The sequence below is a fragment of the Muntiacus reevesi genome, chromosome 3 (genome assembly GCF_963930625.1).
Source record: "Muntiacus reevesi chromosome 3, mMunRee1.1, whole genome shotgun sequence".
NCBI lineage: Eukaryota > Metazoa > Chordata > Mammalia > Artiodactyla > Cervidae > Muntiacus > Muntiacus reevesi.
In genome coordinates this window covers 97365184-97389944 of record NC_089251.1, presented here as the reverse complement: position 1 = coordinate 97389944, position 24761 = coordinate 97365184, and the positions used below count along the sequence as shown (strand labels likewise).

Here is a 24761-nt window from a genome sequence, read left to right as displayed (position 1 = left end):
TTCCCTAGTTGTGGAGAGCATGGGCGATTCTCGAGTGGTGCGCAGGCTTCTCATTGCAGTGGCTTCTCTTGCCGCGGAGCACAGGCTCTAGAGCACGTAGGCTTCAGGAGGTGCAGCTCCCGGGCTCTGGAGTACAGGCTCAATAGTTGCGGCACACAGGCTTAGCAGATCTAAGGCACGTGGGATCTTCCTGGACCAGGGAACGAACCCGTGTCCCCTGCATTGACAGGTGGATTCTATACCTCTAAGCCACCAGGGAAACCCCGGTGAGTGGGCCTTTTTGCCCACAGTGATTGATGAGAAGTTTCTGCAAAGTCTAGCAGGCTCACGGACTCTTCACAGAGACTAAAGAGCACCTTTAAGTTCTTGTCTCTTATGCTGTCAGTTACTCCATGACCTAGAAACCAAGAATATACCACGGGGAAAGGACAGTCTCTTCAGTAAACAGTGTTTGGAAAACTTGGACAGTCGCATGCAAAAGAATGAAACTGGATGACTATCTCACACCATATACAAAAATAAAAACGGATTAAAGGCTTGAATGTAAGGCCTGAAACTGTAAAACTCCTAGAAGAAAATATAGGGAGTAAGAGCCCTGACATCTGGAAATGAGTTTCTTAATCTGACATCAAAGCAAAGGAAACTAAAGCAAAACCAAGCAAGTGGGACTATATCTCATTAAGTAGCTTCTGCACAGCAAAGGAAACCATCAATGAAATGAAAAGGCAATTTACAGAAGGGGAAAAATATTTGCAAACTTGTATTTGGTAAGGGGATAATATCCAAAATAGTAACATATATAAAGGACTCATATAACTCAACAGCAAAACCCCAATCCAATTACAAAATGAGAAGATCTAAACAGACATTTTGTCAAAGACAATAGCTGGCCAACGGGCAGGTGACAAGGTACTCAATATCCCCAACCATCAAGGAAGTGCAAATCAAAAACAGAGAGACATCACTTCGTCTATGAGAATGGCTTTTACAAAAATTAAAGGAGAGAAGTTATAGTAAGGATGCGGAGAGAAGGGAACGCTTTTGCACTGTTGCTGGGTAGTCGCTATGGAGAACAGCATAGAGGTTCCTCAAAACGTTAAAAGAATCAACAGAACTATCATATGATCCAGCAATTCTGCTTCTGGGTATTTATCTGAAGGAAATGAAAACAGGATCTTGAAGAGACATCGGATCCCATATTCACTGCAGCACTATTTACAACAGCCAAAACATGGAGACAACCCAGGGGTCTCTCAGTGGGTGGACGGATGAAGAAGGTGTGATACAGAAGTACAACAGAATATTATTTATTCACGAGAAGGAAGGACATCCTTCCATCTTCAACAACATGGATGGGTGCTGAAGGCATTAGGCTAAGTGAGACAGGTCAGATAAAGACAAATACTCTATGACTTCACATGTGGAATCTAAAAAAGAAAGCAACCCATTCCAGTATTCTTGCCTGGAGAACCCCATGGACAGGGGAGCCTGGTGGGCTATGGTCTACAGAGTGGCAAAGAGTCGGAAACAACTGAAGTGACCTCGCAAACACAGACACAAAGATTAAACAGTGGTTACCAGGGGCTGGGGGGTAGGGGGAAGAGGGAGATGTCGTCAAAGGGTACAAACTTCCAGCCATAAGGTGAGTAAGTTCAGGGGCTACAGCACAGCTGGTGCAGCATGATGATTAAAGTTAATTATACCATATTATATACTTGAAAATTGCTACGAGAGTAGATCTTAAACGTTCTCACCGCAAAAGAGAAATAGTAATTAGGTGACGTGATGCAGGTATTACTGAATGCTATGGTGGTGATCATTTGGCCACGTGTAAGTGCATTAAATCAACACAGCGTACGCTTTAGAACTCCCACAGTGTTATATACCAGTGATCTCTCAGTAAATCTGGGATGAAAAAAGAGAAGATGTTGTCTCATCTCTGAAGGACATTTCTTGAGCCTCATCCCTACCCCACAGCAAGCTTCCTCTCCTAGCAGCACTCCAGGGAGCCTCCACCAGTCATTGACGACTGGCCCCCGCCAGGAGCTGAGAACACAAAGAGGAAAAGCGCACTGTCAACAGACGCTGGCGATAGAAGATGGACAAGTGGACAGGTCATTTCAGCCCAGCTCACCCCTCCAGCTATGCTCACGTTTCTTGTCTGCGTTTTGGTGGAGAGACAGGGTGTGCGTGTGTGGTGAGGGGGGGGGGGGGTGTGGTGGGGGGGGGGTGTGGTGGCGGGGGGAGCAAGTGTTATAACGCCCCTGGGGCCAGCCCAGTAAAGCCATGTAAAAGTGAGCAACATTATAATCTCTGGCTCCCCGAGAGTCTGGAGCTGCCTTTTAAAAATGCGTGCAAAAAAAAAAAAAAAAATGCGTGCAGAGCTTGCTCTTCTCAAGCTACACGTGGGTGCTTCTTGCTCCCTGCCAACACCAGGAGAAACACTCAAAGACAAAACTCAAATCTCTCCTCTTTAGTCATTTGGTGCCACCAAGTGGTCAGTGTTATTTCCGTACCTGTGTGCAAAGTTGCTTAAGTTTTGTCTGACTCTTTGTGATTCCATGGACCCTAACCCTGCAGGCTCTTCCATCCATGGGATTCTCCAGGACAGGAGATACTGGGGTTGGCTGCCATGCCCTCCTCCAGGGGAACTTTACAACTCAGGGATCGAACTCACATCTCTCATGTCTCCTGCACTGGCAGGCAGGTGGGTTCTTTACCATTATCGCCACCTGGGAATGGAGCACTCTAGTGTAATTTCTACTCCTTTAGAGATGGGCAGGGAGACAGTGAGGAGGAAGGAGATGGGACCCCTCCCAGGGATGCTAGAGCCAGTGACCCCATCTCAGTAAGGTCTGTGAACCAATTCCAGGATCATTATGCCTCCTGAAGAGTTTTATTCTCAAATTAAGGTGCCGATGTTGCTTAAAAGAAACATAAAGTCTGACAAGGAAACAAATCTGTTGTTCTTTCCCCTCCTTTTACTCACAGAAATAACTGCTAGAATAATTGAAGCATAGGCATTGTAACTATATTTTGATGAAGTACAAGTTAGGAAATAAGGATTTCTTCACTAGACTTTCCCATATTTCATACCTATTGGTTTTGTTCTTCCTAACAATGTTTTTTTTTGGAGGGAGGGCCTTCCCCTGTGGCTCAGCTGGTAAAGAGTCCACCTGCAATGCGGGAGACTTGGGTTGGCTTCCCGGATAGCTCAGCTGGTAAAGAATCTGCCTGCAGTGCAGGAGACCCGGTTCCACACTCCAGTATTCTTGGGCTTCCACTGTGGCTCCGCTGGTAAAGAATCTGCCCGCAATGCGGGAGATCTGGGTTCGATACCAGGGTTGGGAAGATCTCCTGGAGAAGGGAAAGGCTACCAGCTACAGTATTCTGGCCTGGGGAAATCCATGGACCATGGGTCGCAAAGAGTCAGACACGACCGAGCAACTTTCCCAGATTTTGTAGAGAACAATGTTTTTTGGATGATTTTTCCTAAGAAGTAAAGTAAGAAGCCTTCCCCCTACTCCACTCTAATGGAAAATTTTCTTATTCAGTTACTCAAGGTTTAGGCTTAGAGAGATGTATTTTTCTGGTATAGTATCCAGGTCCTCAAAAAGAGTTTTAAGTCAAATGAAATCAGGGATTACATCCTAATCTTGCCACCTTGAAGAACAGGACACTGGGCGGATTTTCTGAAATTTCTCCCAGGCTTGGTTGGCTCACTCTTACCTCCTCTCCTATATTTATTGCAGACTTTTAATATGTCCACACCTGGCACATAGAAGGTACCTAACAATCTTCCCCCACCAACTTTCTGCATCCCTATGTACAAAAAGACAGAAAACATCACTTCTATGGAAGAACCTCAAACATCTTCTGTGGAATTATTTAGGAGGAGAGTGGGCTCAGAAGTCCATCATGACAACAAGCCTGTGTTTTTGGGTCCTCCTGTGTCTTCCTCTGCTCCCTGGAACACACAAGCCTGAAGGACGGAAAAGGCAACTTACTCCAGCTCATCCTCTGAGTCGTAGCCCACTGGTCCCGACTCAATGGCCATGACCTCGTTCTTCGCCTCACTTTGCTTCCAGGTGCTACTTCCTGTGGAAGAGGACGACTCCTTTCTCTTCTTCTTCCCAAAGAACTTCTTAAACGTTTTGAATTTGGACTTTTTCTTTCCTACGCAGAAAGAAGGCATATAAGTATCTGCCAAACATGGATGAGATGTGCGTGAGGAGAGAAAGTAAGATTTCTGTCCAAACATCAATTATTCACTTCCGATAAGTCCTTTTCCCACACAGGAGGACACGAAGCACATAGCATACCACTTTTGCACACCTGAAAACAAATCTTGAATGAAGGAGTCAAGAAAGCTTTGGAGCATGATCACAGAGTCAAAAGCACACGAAAATTTCCTCTTACTTGAAATGAATCATTTTCAACAGGTCTTTCATTTCCTTGGTTATAAATTTATTCTTTTTTAAAATTTATATTCCTCCTTTCCAAACTGATCTATTCATTTTTATCCCTTGGCCTTGCCACAGGGCATACTGGATCTTAGTTCCCCAACCAGGGATCGAGCCTGGGCCCTCTGTATCGGCAGTGTGGAGTCTTAAACACTGGATCAACAGTCTGTGTGAGTTGCTCAGATGTGTCCAACCTTTGCGACCCCATGGACTGCAGCCCACCAGGCTCTTCTGTCCATGGGGATTCTCCAGGCAAGGATGCTGGAGTGGGCTGCCATTTCCTCCTCCAACAGGACCAACAGGTGGTGGTGGTTTAGTCGCTAAGTCATGTCTAACTCTTGCGACTCCATGGACCGTAGCCTGTCAAGCTTCTCTGTCCATGAGATTCTCCAGGCAAGAATACTGGAGTGGGTTGCCATTTCCTTCTCCAGGGGATCTTCCCAACCCAGGAATCGAACCCAGGTCTCCTGCATTGTAGGCAGATTCTTTCTCAACTGAGCTATAACGGAAGCCCAACAGGGAAGTCCTTAAATTTATTCTGAGTTATTTTCAAAAACTTTGTATTTTGCCTCAGGGTATAAAATGCAGGAGACTCCACTTCGATTCCTGGGCTAGGAAGATCCACTGCAGAAGTGATAGGCTACCCATTCCAGTATCTTGGGTTTTGCTTGTGGCTCAGCTGGTAAACAATCCGCCTGCAATGTGGGAGACCTGGGTTTGATACCTGGGTTGGGAAGATCCCTGGAGAAGGGAAAGGCTACCCACCCCAGTCTTCTGGCCTGGAGAATTCCATGAACTGTACAGTCCATGGGGTTGCAAAGAGTCGGACACGACTGAGCAACTTTCACTTCACACTGTCAATTAACAATGTTGTGATAGTTTCAGGTGAGCAGCAAAGGGACTCAACCATACATACACATGGATTCATTCTTCCCCAAACTCCCCTCCCACTCAAGCTTGCCCCTTGACATTAAGCAGAGTTCCCTGTGCTGTATAGTAGGTCCTTATTGGTTACCCATTTTAAATACAGCAGTGTGTACATGTCCATCCCAAATTGTTTTGATGAAACCACTGTTCTTATTTATATTACCATATTTGTTTTGCCCATCCTTGAACCCACACAGCACATCCTGGGTGGAATCACACAGCGTATATGCTTGTGTGGTGCTCCTTTCCCTCCATATATTGTGTTTGAGATTTTGCATGGAGATGCATGCATTTTCCAGTCCTCCTTTTTCTAAATGCTGAGCAATATTCCATTGTATAAGCAAAATCAGCTTTTAATCCCTAAAATAAAAATAGTCAAAAGCAAAAAGTCTTGACCAGGTAAAGGCTATAATGATAACCCAAATCATTTTTCAAAATAATCCTCAAGCGCTAAGAATATGTATGTGTGTATAAGGCGAATCACTTTGCTGTAGAGCAGAAATTAACACAACAATGTAAATCAACTATACTTCAATAAAATAAATTTTTAAAAAATCCTCAAGTGCTTCATTTAGCATGGATGTGGGCACCATGGACAATCAGAGGAGGCCCAGCCTCAGGCAAGAGGCGCTGCTGGAGTGCCGAGTGCTGTGATGAGCTAACAACGTTTGGGGAGAAAACCCGCCAACTGATGGTGGTACTGCTGACACTGTCATGCTTCCTGGAGTGTCAGAATCTGCACCAGGGTCCCCAACCTCCGGAATCTAATGCCTGATGATCTGAGCTGGAGTTGATATAATAATAATAGAAATAAAGTGCACAATAAATATGATGTGTTTGAATCATCCCCAAACCACCCCTCCAACCCTGGTCCACAGAAAAACTGTTGTCCAAGAATCTGGTCCCTGGAGCCAAAAAGCCTGGGGACTGCTGGCCTATCCTTTTAAACATTTTGTGATCTCTTCTCTGGCATTGCCTTTGTCCTCACCCACAAATTCCCATTATATTCAGGATCCTGAGATTTCAGTAGCCCAGCAAAGTTGATTCCTTTCCTTCTGAATATGAGAACTAACAGAAGGATGGAACATCACAGGTTATCGGGATGCTGCCTAATATATCCTGAAAATTTGCTCACAATTGATTCATTTGATAAGTAGGTCATTTTGTAAAGTGAATTCCTTTCTAAAAAAAAAAGCAGGATCTTTATAATTTGTTGACATTAATGCCTGCCTTGGGAAGTTTACATGATTGTGCCTTCACATGGAGAATTTCTTAGGATTATTCTATAGCAGGAATACCTGTATTACCTTAAGGGGAGTATATCCATACCCCAAAAGAAATGAGTTCTACAGTCAAGTTTTCTTAACTTCTTTTTTAAAATATTTCTTAGTTAATTAACTAATTTTTGGCTGCTCTGGGTCTTCCCATCTTTCTCCAGGTGCAGTGCTTAGGCTTCTCACTGCAGGGGCTCCTCTTGTGGAGCACAGGCTCCAGGGCTCGAGGGCTTTTTAGGGCTTAGCTGCCCCGTGGCATATGGACTCTTCGCAGAGCAGGGATGGAAGCCCTGTCCCTTGCACCGGCAGGTGTATTCTCAACCACTGGACCACCAAGGAAATCCTTTCTTAACTTCTAGTGGAAGTTTCCCCACCTTTATAATGTCAAAATGTTCATGCTATTAACTGATGGGTCTTCGCTCAGTCATGTCCAACTCTTTGGGACCCCATGGACTGTACAGTTTCCATGGACTGTACCGAATTCTCCAGGCCAGAATACGGGAGTGGGTAGCGTTTCCCTTCTCCAGGAGATCTTCCCAACCCAGGGGTCGAACCCAGATCTCCCGCATTGCGGGCGGACTCTTTACCAGCTGAGCCACAAGGGAAGCCCAAAAATACTGGCGTATGGAACCAGGTCTCCTGCACTGCAGGCGGATTCTTCACCCACTGAGCTACGGGGGAAGCCTGATGGGCCTCAGAGAGAGCAGATTATCTGGAAAGGCTCCTCAGGGTTTTCTGAATCATGGGGCACTATCTGGCCTTGCCAGTTGACAGAGAGATATGCATCCCAGAAGGGCGGAACAAACACGCAGCCTCACAGTCCTTTACTGTGCTTCGGAATATAGTTTACTGTGCTTCCGAAGATAGTGCTTCGGAATTAAAGGGAGTGGCTGCAAAGATCCGAAGTACAGTCGCAAAACACTGATTTGCCATGATTAGCTGGCCTTACAGTGGGGGCCTATGTGTGTTATATCTGTTCACCTACTAGGCTTTTTAATTTCTTTAATGGTTATAGGAACTATTTGGGTTTCCTGCTTCTTGAATTCATTTTGTTTTATTTTTCTAAATGTCTGACTTTTTTCTTTTTTCCCCCAGGTTCATCACTGATTTATTGTTTATGCTGTAATTCGGATACAGTAGATTTACAACGTTGTACTCGTTTCTGCTGTACAACATCATGGATCAGCTATACGTAACATATATATCCTCTTTCTGGAGCCTCCCTCCCACCCCCCGCCCCCGAAGGTCATCACAGAGCAGTGGGCTCAGCTGGCTGTGCTGTGCGGCAGCTTCCCGTTAGCTGTCTATTTTACACATGGTCATGTATATATTTCAGTGTTACTCTCTCAGTGCTTCCCACTCTGTCCACAACTCCATTCTCTATGTCAGCATCTCTATTCCTGCCCTGAAAATAGCTTCATCAGTACCACTTTTCTCAGTTTCTCATAATGTGTTAATATATGATTTGTTTTTTTCTGACAACGTAACTCTGTATGAGAAACTCTAGGTTCCCACATTTTCACATGTATTGGCACATAGTTATTAATAATAGCCTTTTATTTTAGCATCTATACTATCTATAATATAGCCCCCTTTTCTCAGCCCTGGTATTATCTGCACCTCCTTTTCTCCTGGATCAATCGCATAGGTTTGTCAATTTCATCTGCCTGAAAAAAAAAAGTCTGGCTTTGTTAATTCTTTTCACATGAGAAAAGAATTAGTGCAATATTTTTGCACTGAATATTTAGTGCAATATTTTTATTGCACTGACAATATTACTGCAATACTTTTAAAATTGCACTAATTTCTGTTTTAGTTTTTCTTTCCTTTCTCCTACTTTCCTTTGGGTTTACTTTGTAATCTTCTTAAACTTCTTGAGATGAATACGTAGCTAATTAATTTTTAGGTTGTCTTTTTATAATACACACATTTAAGGCAATATAGCTTCCCTGGTGACTCAGATGGTAAAGAATCTGCCCATAATGCATGAGACCGTGGTTCAATCCTTGGGTTGGGAAGATACCCTGGAGAAGGAAATGGCAACCCACTTCAGTATTCTTGCCTGGAGAATTCCATGGACAGAGGAGCCTGGTGGGCTATAGTCCATGGGGTTGCAAAGAGTCAGACACAAGTGATTGGCCAACACTTTCACTTTCAAGGCAACACATTTCCTGCTAAATCTATTTTAGCTGCATTTACATGTTGTGATATGTAGTTTCCTTATAATTGGCAAAATATTTTCTAATTTCCATTATAATACCTTCTTAGACCTATAGGTTATTTAGAAAAGTATGTTTTAATATCCAAGCACTTGGGAATTTTCTTATAATCTTTCTTATTGAACTCTAGCTTAACTGCACTGTGGTCAGTGAACACACTACATGATTTGAATCTATTGAAATTTGTCCAGACTTGCTTTATGGCTTACCATAAATTTGAAAATGCTCCTAGAGTGCTTAAAAATAATGTATTCTCTTCACTGGCCCATATACATCAATTAGGATAAGGTCTTTTTAAGTGTGCTGTCCAAGTACTTTATGTCTTTAATTTTTAATACATTTGTCATATCAATTAGGTGTATTAAAAATAACCCACTTTGATTGTAGAGTTATCTTTTTACTTAACTGCCAATTTCTACTCTATAACTTTGGACATTATGTTGATAAATGTCATAGAAAGGTAGAATTAATATCTTCCTGTGGAAGTGAACCTTTTGTGAAATGACCCTCTTTAGTAATAGTAATACTTTTTGCCTTAAACTTTATTTTGACTGCTATTGATACAATGCCAGCTTTGTATTGTATTGATACACCATGCCAGCTTTCTTTGGTCCAGTGTTTGCAAGTTTCATTTTCTTCTATCCTTTTACTTTAAACTTTCCTAATCCTTATATTTAAGAGATTTAGAGTTTTAGAGTGGGCCTCCCCAGTGGCTCAGTGGTAAAGAATCTGCCTTCAATGCAGGAGACACAAGTACCATCCCTGGGTCGGGAAGATGCCCTGGAGAAGGAAATGGAAAACCACTCTAGTATTCTTGCCTGGAGAATCCCATGGACAGAAGAGCCTGAAGGGGTCCATGGGGTCACAGAGTCAGACACAACTTAGGGACTAAACCACCACCAGAATTTTAGAAAACCAATCTGATCTTTAACTTTTGACGGGAACAGTAATATAATTAGCTACTGCCACTTACTCTAGTTTGTTCAGTCGCAAAGTCATGTCTTATTCTTTTGAAACCCCATGCACTGCAGCCCACCAGACTCCTCTCCATGGGATCTGCCAGCCAAGAATACTGGAATGGGTTGTCATTTCCTCCTCCACGGGATCTTTCCCACCCAGGGATCAAACTCACTTCTCCTGCATTGGCAGGCAGCTTCTTTACCACTGAATCACTTGAAAGTGAAAGTTGCTCAGCCGTGTCTGACTCTTTTCAACCCCATGGACTGTTGTTCCCTAGGCCAGAATACTGGAGTGGGTAGCTTTCCCCTTCTCCAGGTGATCTTTCCAACTCAGGGATCAAACCCAGGTCTCCCACATTGCAGGCTGATTCTTTACCAGCTGAGTCACTTGGGAAGCCCTTCTTCTAGTTACTGCCATGTTAATAAAAAACAAGTCTACCATCTTTGTGGTCTTTTAAAATCTTCTTTCTTTCTGTCTTTTGGATTAACTGACTTTAAAAGAACATTCTATTTTTTTCCACTTCTAGTTTGTAAACTTTGTCTTTTATCTCTGTTCTTCCAGGGGTTACCCTAGAAATTATACTACACATTCTATTATGGAACAAAATAAGAAAGTCAGAATCAATTCAGTTCAGTTCAGTCACTCAGTCGTGTCCGACTCTTTGCGACCCCATGGACTGCAGCATGCCAGGCCTCCCTGTCCATCACCAACTCCCAGAGTTTACGCAAACTCATGTCCATTGAGTCGGTGATGCCATCCAACCATCTCATCCTCTGTCGTCCCCTTCTCCTGCCTTCAATCTTTCCCAGCATCAGGGTCTTTTCAAATAAGTCAGTTCTTCAGTCAGTTAGAATACTTTCATCTTATTTAATGCCCTACTGTTTTCATTCTGATCTTTAAAAACCCAAAGATACTATTCCATATTCATTTGCTTTTATTTGTTTATTGTTAAATTTTTATTTTGTTTAATTCTTGGCCACACCGCATATTATGCAGAATCTTAGTTCCCTGACCAGGGATTGAACCCATGCCCCCTGCATTGGAAGCATAGAATCTTAGCCACTGGATCGCCCGGGCAAGTCCCTCACGTTTGTTCAGATGTGTCTGCCTGTTTCTGATCCTCTCTGCTTGTCACTCCTTCTTTGTCCAGACCTTCCATAGAGTATGCTTTTCCTTCTGCCTGAAGGCAGATTCCTTTGGAATCTGAGGATCTCCTGGTGACAAACTCAGTTTTTGTTTATCTGAAAATGACTTTATTCCTGAAGCTCCTTCCTGAAACATCATTTTTCTAGGTTTAACATTCTAGGTTGGCAGTTACTTTTTCTAAGTTATTCTTTTAATAATATTGAAGACATCATTTTACTGCTTTGTGGCTTCTGTTGTGTGGTCCACAAGTCAGGTTTTTGCTTCTCTGAAGGGCTTTTTTTTTTCCTCTCAGACTAATTTTAAGATTTTTCACTTTTGTCTTTGGTTTTCTACATTTTCATTCTATGTGGATTTCCTTTTATTTATCCTTCTTGGGAGTCATTCAGTTTGTTAAATCTGTAGATTGGCTCATTTTTTTTTTAAGTGAATTCCAAAAAATTCTCAGCTACTCTCTCCTCTCCTGAGACAGTGCTCAAACGCATGTAATACCCTCTCATTTATCTCCATGCTTCTTGTCCTCTTTCTGTATTTTCCTTCCTTTTACCATTTTATGATACATTCTGTGTACTTCCCTGTGATCTACCTCAAGCTGATGTAATCTGCCATTAAACTCATCAAATGAATTTTTCATCGTAATAGTTTTACTTATTTCTAAAAAGTCCATTGGATTACTTTTCAAATCTGGTACGGTACATCCCTTTACATACTAATGAGTTCTGTTCCAAGAATATGTACAATTGTACAAGTACAATTTGCTCATAAGTTCAACAAAGTTAGCCTAGGGCCCCCACTAATACAGTTGGCTATATATTAATAGTGCAAGCATGCGTGTCTGTGCTAAGTCACTTCCGTCGTGTCTGACTCTTTGTGACTCAGGGACTGAACCAGTATCTCCTGTGTTTTCTGCACTGCAGGAGGATTCTTCACCATTGAGCCACCAGGGAAGGCCAATATTACAGTGCAGTACCTTAAAAAGAACAGCAGGTACAGTGCAAGAGCTGTCATACGGGGCTGGCACACACGTCCCCATCTTTGAAAGCTGAAACTTGAAGGTCTGTATGTAGGGGACTTACTGTACATCATTTGAAAGTTGTTTTAAAAATTTTACCAATAAAATTCACTCTTTGGGGGGGTATACAGAGTTGAATAATCACCACCAAAATCACACTGATTGGATCACAAAATCACACATCACCCCCCTGTGCTGTCTTTTATACTCAAACCTTTCCCCTATCTTTAACCCCTGGAAACCACTAATATCTGCTCTGCTCTTACTGTTTTTCCTTTTCCAGAATGTCACATAGAGTCACTCGGACAGTATGCATCCTTTTGATTCTGCCTTTTTAAACTTATCACCACACGCTAGAGATTCCTTCATGTTGTTACAACAATCAAGAGTTTGTTCCTAACTATTGCTGAGTACTGTTCCATTGTATGGGCTTCCCAGGTGGTACAGTGAATAAGGGATTCGCCTACCAATGCAGGAGATGCAGGAGACTTGGGTTCGATCCCTGGGGCAGGAAGATCCTCTGGGGCAGGAAATGGCAACCCATTCTGGTATTCTGGTATACCTGCCAGGACAGAGGAGCCTGGCAAGCGGGCTATAGTCCATAGGGTCCCAAAGAGTTGGTTCCATTGTACAGATACAAGCAAAGTGGTAAACAAAACTAAAATTGCTATAGGCTTTTGTGTAACCATACGGTTTCATTTCTCTTAGGTAAACGTCTAGGAGTCGGATTGGTGAACCATAGACTAAGCGCGTGCTTAATTTTATAAGAAACTGACAAGTACTTTCCAAAGTGGCTGTAACATGTGCATTTTCACCGGCCATATAGGAGGTTTCAGTTGCTTTGAATTCTCCTAGCATTTGTTATTGTCAAGTGTGTTTCTGTTGGTTTTTTCCCCCCCATTCTAATAGGTGTATAGTGGTATCTCATCGTAGCTTTTAGTTTGCATTAACTAATGACTATTGATGTTGAGCATTTTTTCATGTGCTTTTTGCCTCTTGTGTATCCTCTTAAGTAGAACATCTTTAAAAATCCTTTACCTATTTTTAATTGGGTTGTTAGTTTTCTTACTGTCAAATTTTAAGTGCTCTTGTCAAATGTGATTTGTTAATATTTTCTCCTAGTCTGTGACTTGACTTTTCATTTTCTTAACAGCATCTTTCACAGAACAAAAGTTTTATATTTTGAGAAAGCTCCATTTATCAACTTTTTCTTTTAGAGTCTGAGGTATTGTATCTAAAAACTCTTATCTAATCCTAGGTCATAAATAGTTGCTCCTATGTTTTCTTTTATTAAAAGATTTATAGTATTACTTTTATGCCAATTATACATTTTAAGTAATTTTTGTAGCCTCATTTGAGTTTAAACCAACTGTGAACTCTCAAATTTCATTTTTTTTTACGTACGAATGTCCAATTGCTTTAGCACCATTTGTTGAAAAGAAAATTACCACTGCATCTACTGAAATGTGAGAGAAAAAAGTAATCCTAACATATAGCATAATAAGAAAAATCTATCTGTATGAAATCTATCTATTTATATGAAATAAAGTCTTTAGTGAAATTAGTATCTGAAGCTAAGAGTTAAGAGCTAGGGTTTAATATCTTTGGAAGCTGTTCACTTGAACTACTATCATTACTAGTACTTTGACTTAAAACAACAGAGAGAAATGGAAACCTTTGTCACAAAAATAAGGTGAATACAAATAGCTGATATGAGGCTCATGTGGGGAGATCACATGGTTTCCTAAGGTCAATTTTCCACCTCTATCAAGACACACAGCAGTCTACAGATAACAGTAAACCAGTCACATAACTGGGTAACTTGTGGAGTGTGTTTTGAGATGATGATTCATGGACTTTGAATTCAGCTCCCTAGAAAAGCACAATAAAGGTCTCTGGAAGGAGAATAAAAGCCATAAAAGAGGCACCAAAGGCTCTCTCTTGATATTGTTGTTTCTCCTGGATGTTTAGACCAGCCAAGACTTCACCCGATGTCTCACTGAAACCTCTGGATGTTCCCAGATGAGGAATGATTCCATTGCCTCTCTCTTCCTCTGCTTCTGTCAACTAAACCTGGGGATGTGTTCACCTTCAGGAACGAGGAAAAGGACTTAATCTCTCTCTTGGTCTCTCTCTCTCCTTCTCTCTCTCTCTTATACAGACACACACACACATGTTGTCCCTGGTGTGTCTGATGGAGAAGCCAAGGAGCACGGCCCTCAAGTGGCCGTCCACAGTCTTAGATGGGCTCTCCAGCCCCTTGTGAGGGGTCTGGGGACGTCTGAATACACTGAACTGAACCCACTCTCCACGCGGAGAACCCGAAGCCCTGCTTCGGAAGCCCCTCTCCCAGCCCCACAACCCAACAAGGGTCCTCCCAGGGCAGGGAGAGCGAAGGAAGGCCTTACCTGTGCTGTCCTCCCCGAGGCCTTCTGCAGCCTCCCGAAGTTTAATGTCCATCACCCTCGTGGAAATCATGTCCAGCTCACTAAAAATCAGGGAGAAAGCCATGTGAGAGGAAGAAGTCTAACTGAAGTTAATGACCGAGATGGTGTTTGCCCACGACCCTGGCAAAGACAGAGGCCAAAACACACAGGTCCATGGCTCAAGATTAGTAACGACATCAGTGTTCATCTAACCACTGACCAGAGCCATTTAATGGAAAACATAAAACTGGGAAAGCTTCACCAATTTACACAATGCAGATTTCGTTTCTTTCTTCGAAAGAAACATTTTCAGAAATTATGTTTTGCTCAAATACCGTGTATTAACGCGTATATGTGGGATCCAGAAAACGGTACTGATGAACCTATTTGAAGGGCAGGAACAGAGACACAGACTTGTGGCCACAGCGGGGGAAGGAGAGGGCGGGAGGAACTGAGAGAACGGCATGGACCTGTATACACTACCATGCATGGGACAGGCAGCTGGGGGGGGCCCCTCTGTACAGCATGGGGGCCCCGGCTCCGCGCTCTGTGATGACCTGGGGGCGGGGTGGGGCGGGAGGGGGCCCAGGAGGGAGGGGACATGTGTACACACAGGGCTGATCCATGCTACCTTACAGCAGAAGCCAACACAACATTGTAAAGCAACTGTAATCCAATCTAAAAAACTTAAATAAAAAGAAATTATGTGTTTCTCTTGTTCACTGTAGAAAGTTTGGAGGACACAGAGAAAGAAAACCACTCACTATCCCACCGATCAAGGAAGACCAACCACAGCCAATGTTTTCATATTTTTCCTTCCAATGTTTTTCTGTGAAAATATTTATGTGCGCAAGCACACATACACCACATCAGTAAGACTGGCTTCCTGCTTTTCGTATCCCACGTCAGTAAAATCCTTGATGTGCTGTTGTAATGGGTACATAATGCTTTGATTGGATGCTGCACCATCATTTATTTACCTTATTTCTTTTCAGAACTATTTGTGTATGAAAGTACACAAAATGTATAATGAACTTAATACACATGACTCTTGCTCATCTTGACCCCTTACCCCCTCCCACTTCCACCAGGTCATTTCAAAGTGAATCATCCCAGATATTATCATCATTTAATCCATAAGGACTTGGCTTCTTCCTAAATTAAAAATCTCTGACTTGTCATGGAATGCAAATAAATGATTACTGGCCAATATTCCTGCTAGAGAGTTGTGCCCCTGCCTTCCATAGCTGACTTTTAAAGAAAATTAACATATTTATTTTTGGCTGTGCTGGGTCTTCACTGCTGTATGTGGGCTTTCTCTACTTGTAGGGAGCAGGGGCTACGCTTTGTTGCGGTCTGCAGGCTTCTCTTGTTGCGGAGCACAGGCTCTAGAGCAAGAGGGCTTCAGTAGCTGCAGCACGCGGGCTCTAGAGCGAAGGCTCGGTAGTTGTGGCACAGGAGCTTAGCTGCCTGGCGATCATGTGGGATCTTCCCAGACCAGGAATCGAACCTGTGTCCCCTGAATTGGCAAGAGGATTCTTAACCACTGGACCACCAGGGAAGTCCCCATAGCTGACTTTTAAAACAGCACATTCTATCCTACACAGACTAACTCATCATTTACTTGGAAAGCTATTTCTTACTGGCAGTCATTATGAAATTTCCCACTTTAAAAGGGAGCTAAATATTTAACTAATGAATTAACATTTATCACTTATACACAGTACACAATGGGAAATGATGGGAGAAATTTAAAAAAAAATTAACAGAGGAAAGAAGTTGCAGGTCTTTGCTAGAGTTGAGTCTAATATTTAGGTCTCCTTCAATACTAATGTCAAACAGTCCATCCCTGATCAGCCAACTCCTTAAAAGGTGAACAAGCATTCATAAGCCTTGCTTCCTGATTTTGATATAATTTGACTTTACAAAATAGTTGAAGCAACAGGATGAAGAAAAAAAAAACATGATCATCTCAACTGATGAAAAAAAGCCATTTGACAAAAGTCAACACCTTTTATGACAAAAAATTTAAAAAACTAGAAATAAAGGAAAACTACCTCAATGTAATAAGGCCATATATGAAAAGGCCACAGCTAACATCATACTCAGCAGTGAAAAACTGAATTTTTCCTCTAAGATCAGGAACAAGACACTCACCATATCTACTCAACACAGTACTGAAGTTCTAGCTGGAGCACATAGACAAGAAAAACAAACAAAAGGCATACAAGTTGAAAAGGAAAAAGTAAAATTATATCTGTTCACAGATGAAATGATCTTATATCCTACAGATCCACCCCCTACAAACAAAAAGCTATTAGAACAAGTAAATGAATTCAGCAAAGCTGCAGAACACAAAATGAACACAAAAAAATCAGTCATTTCTATAAAATAAAAATGAACAATCCAAAAAGGAAATTGAAAAAGTAATTCCATTTACAATAGTATCAAAAAGAATAAAGTACTTAGGAATAAATTTAACCAAAGAGACAAAAGACTTATACCCTGAAAACTAAAAAATGTTGCCAAAAGACTGAAAATAATGTCAATAAGTGCAAAGACGTCCCATGTTTATGGAATGAGTGACTTATTATTGTTATGATGTCCATACTATCCAAAGCAATCTACAGAATAATGCAAACTCCATCAAAATCCTTGATCCCATAGACTCCTGATGCTTGAAGTTACTATAGGGGAAGGGGCAGCTACCAGAGTATTTGAAGGAAGATGCAGTAGAGAAGGAAAAGCAGGAAAATACACGGAGCAAGGAGAATAAAAATGGTGAGGACTGGTTAAGTACCAACTACTACCTTGGGTACCATCTTCCATGGTTGCCAGTGAGCTAGAAAGTACAAGTGCTCGAGCTTTCTATTGTCTGGATTTGGAGTTAACAACTGCAGCGACTTATCAAGCACATAGATTATCATCTGAATTATCTCACTTAATCCCCAAGAACTCTAAGTATTCTCATTTTGAAATTGAGATCATGTATTAGGAATCAGGTAAGTTTATTAACAGCAGAGACATCACTTTGTCGACAAAGGTCCATATAGTCAAAGCTATGGTTTTTCCAGTAGTCATGTTTGGATGTGAGAGATGGTTCATAAAGACGGTTAAGCACCAAGCCTTGCCCAGAAAGAAGCATTTTATAAAATGTGTGGATTTTGTGGCAAGCTTTCCATTTGAATTCTCAAAGTTTATAAATTTATAGCAGTGAAACTATTGGGTAGGGATTTCCTTGGTGGTGCAACAAGGAATTGATGCCTTTGAACTGTGGTGTTGGAAGAAACTCCTGTGAGTCCCTCGGACTGCAAGGAGATCACACCAGTAAATCCTAAAGGAAATCACTTCTGAATATTCTTTGGAAGGACTGATGTTGAAGCTCCAATACTTTGACCACCTGATGCGAAGAACTGACTCATTGGAAAAGACCTTGATGCTGGGGAAATTAAAGGCAGGAGAAGAGGGTGGCAGAGGACAAAATGGTTGGATGGCATCACTGACTCAATGGACATGAATTTGAGCAAACTCTGTGGACACAGTGGAGGACAGAGGAGCCTGGTGTGCTGCGGTCCCTGGGGTCACAAAGAGTCAGACACGACTTAGGGACTGAACAACAACAACAACAAAAATTTGTTGTTAAAAATTAAAAATTTTTGTTGTTAAAAATTAAAAGTTAAAAAATTAACTGGTCCAAAATAGTGAAGCAGAGACACTAGTTTGTATATGCATGTTGCCTGTATCCCCAGCATGGGAAGGCACTTCTGAAGCCTGGGGCTGCAGGGCTGTGTGAGACCGATGTTGACCCAGTGAAATGGAACATCCTGAGCTGTCCCCAGAGAAGCTTAAGGGGAGCTGGGAAATCCAAAGGACACCAGTCTAGAGGGAGATGGCTCCGCCTGCCGAGTAGCCCCTGTCTAGGATCAGGTTGGAGTCCAGAGGCTGAAAGAGCCCCATGAGACCATCCATTGGGTTAGACGGGGCATCTTAGTCCAGAGAACAGGGGTTGAGGCTGCTATAATTTATCAACTAATGCCTTTAAGAAACCATGAGATTACCTTAAAATGTCCACTTCTGCACATTTTTTGTTGCTGTTGCACAACATTTTTTTAAAGTCTTTATTGAATTTGTTAGAGTACTGCTTCTGTTTTGTGTTTTGGTTCTCTGGCCAGGAGGCATGTGGGATCTTAGCTTCCCAACCAGGGATTGAACCTTACCCCCTGCATTGGAAGGTGAAGTCTTAACCACTGCACCACCAGGGAAATCCCTACCCAATAGTTTTACTGCTATAAATTTATAAACTTTGAGAATTCAGATGGAAAACTTGCCACAGAATCCACACATTTTATAAAAGGCTCCTTTCTGGGAAGGGCTGAGCATGTGAAGGCATACGTGAGTGTGTGCACAAGCCTCTGAGGTGGGTGTGCAGGACGGCGCCCACCCCACTGAGTGTGGAACAGACCCAGGAGCTCTGACATGCTGCTCCCTGGGTTGAATGATGTGGTTGTAATAAAGCCTTGTGCCAGGTCAGGGGGTTCAGGAGCAGGCTGGAGGGAGGGCGGGGGACCCTAGAGGACAGCCCAGGGCTCTTCTTGCTGGAGGTACATCCTATTGGACCCCGGATGCAGGGAGCAGCACCAAATGCAAGGTGCTAACAGACCCACGCTCGGAGCCAAAAGTCACCCCACAGACAAAGCGACGACAAGCCAGGCTCACTGCACATGGGAGGTCTGAAAACCTGCTCGTTTTATGCCCCAAACATCTTCTTATAAATAAGAATGCAATGTGGTGCGCTTGTTGGTGTTCAGTCACCGAGTCGTGTCCGACCCCACGGACTGCAGTATGCCAGGCCTCCCTGTCCCTCACCATTTCCCAGCGTTTGCCCAAGTTCATGTCCATTGCAATGGTGATGCCATCCAGCCATCTCATCCTCTGTCACCCCCTTCTCCTCCTGCCCTCAATCTTTCTCAGCATCAGGGACTTGTCCAATGAGTCAGCTGTTCGCATCAAGTGGTCAAAGAATTGGAGCTTCAGCATCAGTCAATTCCAATGAATATTCGGGGTTGATTTCCTTCAAGATTGACTGAACCAGTCAATATGGTGCAGAAGAAAAGGGGAAGACTTGAAAGTGAGGCAGGCCTGGAGCTGAAGCTGCAGCCTAGCACTGACGAGGGCTGAGCCTCAGTTTCCTCATCTACAAACACAGGCAGTCACACTTTAACTGAATGGGACTGAGAATGCAGCATATACAAGCACCCGCTGAGAAGAGCTGTTGGTTTCTACACCTCGTTCTCACCACGGGCTCACACCTCTGCACAACTGCAGACAAGAACACACACAACCGTATACCCTAGGGATAGTCCATTCTGTCCCATGAAGGCACAGTCTCCTTGGGCAAACAGATCACTTCAGAGCCACGAGTATCACAGATCAAAACTCCTGGGCTCCTAAATGAGCCCTGATCTTCCCAATGACCCGTAGCTCGATGGACCATGAATAAAACTGCTGCCAAGTAACAGATAAAACTATATTCCAGGCCACGGAGGCATGTCCACCCCCTGAGACTCTGGGCTGCGAGGATGGAGAACCAGCCCCTCCACTTGGATGCTTCAGGCGCAAACACTCTACAGCTGTTATAAAGGGACTGTCTTCTCTGTTGAGCCAATAACCTGCACTGCTGAACACACGTTCCCCCACCTGAGTAAAGTTCAAGAAAAAACCAGGAGAACCTTAATTAGAAAGTGTTAGTCGCTCAGTCGTGACCGACTCTCTGGGACCCCATGGACTGTAGCCCACCGGGCTTCTCTGTCCATGGGATTCTCCAGGCAAGAATACTGGAGTGGGTTGCCATGCCCTCTTCCAGGGAATCTTCCCAACCCAGGGATTGAACCCAGATCGCCTGCATTGCAGACTGATTCTTTACTGTCTCAGCCACCAGGGAAGCCCTTTTATTTAGAAAAACAATGTGTTAAATACCCAGTATCTCCCAGGATCCCTTCTGCTTCTTACTGGAACTCAAGGTTCAGGTCAAGTGGTCCCAACACTCCCTCAACCAGCTTTTGCCCTCCCCTCTCCCACTCCGTTGCTCTGACAGCTCAAGTCCAAGAACAGAAAAAGTTGTTCTTCAAATCTGGGCCTGAGGGGGCCTCTTCAGGGGTTCTCATTAACTCAAAAGGGTGCTGAGCCTCCAGCCCCCTCCACACAGCACTCATGAGTGTGCATCTGGGCGCCTACAGAATCCAAGGGAGTCCTGGATCCAAAGAAAGATCCTTGTGGGGGCTGTTCCCACTGCTGCTCTCTGAGCCCTAACTCACCACAGGCTTCTCCCCAGTTTTTGGCAGAATTCCATTATTAGCTGCAGCTCATACTAAAAAATTCTACAGAAGTTTACTCATGTGAAGAATGAGAACAGGTTTTTACTATGGTATTTTAAAGATACCCATGCATTATACTTATTTACACAATGCAAAGAAAAACATCTGTATCCTGAGTACATGACCCTGAGTCCATAATTATGTACAAAAAAGCCTTCGTGTTCACCCTTACAGACCCACTCATTCCACACCACCCTCCAGGCCATGCGCACATCTGATACTCTTTCTCAGCCTCTGTACCTGTCTTTACAGTGCTCACCAAAACTGTCAACAGCAACTTGTTTGTAAGGTATTGGCCTACCACTGCCCTTACTTTCAATGCTTTGATTGAAAGAGCTTCGATGCCTGTCACATCCAGTACTCTCTCACCAGGAGTAAACAACCCAAAAATGAAGTAAAAAAAAAAAAAAATTCCATTGACAATAGCATACAAAAGAAAAAACTAGTCGGGAACACATTTAACCAAGGAGGCAGAATACCTGTACTCTGAAAACTACAAAACACTGCTGAAAGAAATTAAAGAAGACACAAATAAACAACGTTATCCAGTGTTCACAGATGAAAAAATATGTTTAAGATGGCAATACTTTCCAGATTGATACACAGATTCAATGTAATCCTCATCAAAATCCCACCTGGATTGTTTTTCCCCAGGGGAAATTTTTGTTTTGTTTTGTTTTTCTTTTTGCAGAAATTGGCAAGTTGAATTGAAAATTCACATGTAAATACAAAGGACCCAAAACAATCTTGAAAGTGAAGAACAAAGAAGGCAGATTCGCACTTCTCAGTTTCAAAACTGGGCTACAAGAATGCATGGTACTGTCATACGTAAAACAGCTAGCAAGAAGCCGCTGCGTAACACATGCAGCTCAACCCTGTGGCCTGTGACAACCGACCGGGGTGGGCCTGGGGGCAGGTGGGACGGGGGCTCAGGAGGGAGGGGACACACGTGTACTTACGGCTGATTCACACTGCCGCATGGCAGAAACCAACACAGCACTGTAGAGCAATTATCCTCCAATCAAAAATGAAAGAAAGTGGGACGCTGCTATGTATCACAGGGAGCCCAGCTCTGTGACAACCAGAGGGGTAGGTGGGAGGGAGGCTCGAGAAGGAGGGGATATATATGTATATACTTATGACCGATTCCCATTATGGCACAGCAGAAATCAACACATTGTAACACTGTAAAGCAATTATCCTCCAACTAAAAAATAAAAAAAGAATGCACCGTACTGGCATACAGATAGACATATAGGTAAACTGAATTCAGGGTTCAGAAATAAAATATATTTATGGCCAATTGATTTTGACCATGGGTTCCAAGACAATTCAATGTGGAAAGAATATGTCTTTTCAACAAATGCTGGAACAACTGGACATTCACATTCAAAACATAATTTATATTCCTACCTCACACTACACATAAAAATTGCCTCACAGTAGATCACAGACTTAAATATAAGTGTTAAACCTATAAAAACTCTTAGAAGAAAATACTGGAATAAATTTATGATCTTGGGCTAGGCAATGATTACTGAGATGCAACACTAAAAGGGAAGATAACATAAGTTGGACTTTACCAGATTTAAAAACTTTTTGCTTCAAACCTATCTATCAAAAAAGTGTGAAGGGGACCTGCACACTGTGAGAAATTTTTGCAAACTGTGTATCTGGTAAGTGATTTGTATCCAGAATACATAAATAATTCTTATAACAATAATAAAAGACATCCATTTCAGTAGATGAAAGATTTAAACAGATACTTGTACAAGAAAGTAAACAAACGGCCAATAAGCATATGAAAAGATGTTTGACCATTTTTTGTTGTTTTAGTCACTAAACTGTGCCCAACTCTTTGCAATCCCATGGACTGTAATCCATCAGGCTCCTCTGTCCATGGGATTTCCCAAATAACAATACTGGAGTGGGGTGTCACTTCCTTCTCCAGGAGATCTTCCATGTCTCCTGCATTCCAGGTGGATTCTTTACCACTGAGCCACCAAGGAAGCCCATTACTAGGGAATTGCAAATTGAAACCAAAGTGAGATACTACTTGACACTCAGCAGACTGGCTAAATAGAAAGATAGACAATAACAAGTGTCTGCAAGCACATTTAGAAATTGAAACCCTCACTCATTGTTGAAGGAAATGCAAAACATTATAGACACTTTGGAAAACAGCTCCTTGTGAAAAAACCTCATGAAACATAAAGATACCATACAATCTGGCAATTCCATTCCTAGGTATTTACCCTAGAGAAATAAACACATATGTCTATGAAAGATTCCAGGAATACCATGGAGTAGGAGGCACCAGGAAACTCTCTCCCACCTAGACAACAGCAACACTTGCAGAATCTGTCTGGTGTAGCTATTTCGGAGTCCATTTAAGGCTTGCAACTCCCAGAGGAAGGCTGGTATGTAAATCGCAGGTAATTTCTGTCAATTTCAGCTCTTAGTTCAACAGCATCTACTCACTCCCATTCCCAACTCTCTTGACAGGCAGCCATGCATCCGAGAGCAGCTTGCACATGCCTTGAAGGAACCATGGTGGGCACAAAGGACCCAGTTCTCCAAATACTAGAGATCTGTGCTGTAATTGGTGCTTACGATGACAGAGTTGCAAGGTGGTGGGCTGCCACTGTTGTTACACCTTCCCTACTGTTGCAAGCCCCTCCCCATCTAGCTGCACTAACTTCCAGGAGATTTAAAGGGCTGGGCTGGGTGCCCCATTTCCCCTTTCCCCAGTTCAGTTTTCTGTTTTCCCCTTTTGGGAGCCAGACATTGACTACTAGGACATTCAAAAGCTATTGTATATATGGGGGAAATGAGAAAGTTACTGCATATGCCCAGGGAAACTCACAGGCTTATTCAAAGACCTTAGAAGATCTTAGAAGACCTCAGGCCGATCCTTGGCACAAAAAATAGAGCCTAGCAAACCCAGATGAAGGGGGAGAACTGATTTCCAGAGTTACCATATTATTAGATTCAAATGTCCAGTTTTGAATCTGTCCCTGAAAAAAGATCTGGTGGCTAATCTACTAGACAAACACTTAAAAACAATGATTTTAAAGATGCTCAGAGAACTAAAGAAGTAGAGAAACTCAAGGAAATAATGTATGAACAAAATGGAAGTATTAATAAAAGGAGAGAAAGGCTTAAAAGGAAGAAAAAATCTGGGGCTTAAAAAAAAACCAACTGAAATGGTAACTGGAATGAAAGATTCAGTAGAGGGTTTCAGAGTCAGATTTCAGCATGCAGAAGAATCAGAAAACTTGAAGATAGGTCATGATAATTAGAGTCTGAGGAATTGGAAGAAAAACATTGGTGTAAACTGAACAGAGTATAAGGGACCTATGAAAATGAAGGTGTGAGTCACACAGTAGTACCTGACTCTTTGCAACCCCATGGACTGTAGCCCACCAGGCCCCTCTGTCCATGGGATTCTCCAGGAAAGAATACTGGAGTGGGTGACCATGCCCTTCTCCAGGGGATCTTCCCAACCCAGGGATCAAACCCAGGTTTCCTGTGTTGCAGGCTGATTCTTTACTGTCTGAGATACAAGAGAAGTACAATGGACCTATGGGACACCATCAAATGGATCAAAATGCACGTTGTAGGAGTCGCAGAAGGAGGTGGGAGAGAGAGAAAGGGGTAAAGAGAGTATTTGAAAAAATAATGGCCCCAAACCTCCCAAACTGGATGAAAGACACAAATAACAACATCTAAGGAGCTCAATGAATTGAGATACACTATATATTATAATAATATATACTATATACTATATATATATATACTATACTATACACTATATACTATAATTAAACAGTTGAAAGCCAAAGATAAAGAATCTTGAAAGCAACAAGAGAGAAGCAAATCATCACACACACGGAATCCCCAGTAAGATTATCAGCAAATTTCTCATCAGAAACTCTGGAGGGTAGAAGGCAGAAAGGGGAT

At 42.6% G+C, this 24761-nt stretch overlaps 1 protein-coding gene across 1 annotated transcript in view; it reads right to left on the bottom strand.

Moving 5' to 3' along the window:
• CRACDL (CRACD like) overlaps window positions 1-24761 on the bottom strand; it is a 125501-nt gene that overhangs the window by 32118 nt on the left and 68622 nt on the right. Inside the window, exons 2-3 of the mRNA XM_065928869.1 lie at window positions 14407-14486; window positions 4008-4176 (exon numbers count right to left, since the gene is read on the bottom strand). Coding sequence (XP_065784941.1) covers window positions 4008-4176; window positions 14407-14476 — 239 coding nt within the window. The 5' untranslated portion in view covers window positions 14477-14486. The remainder of the gene's footprint in view (window positions 1-4007; window positions 4177-14406; window positions 14487-24761) is intronic.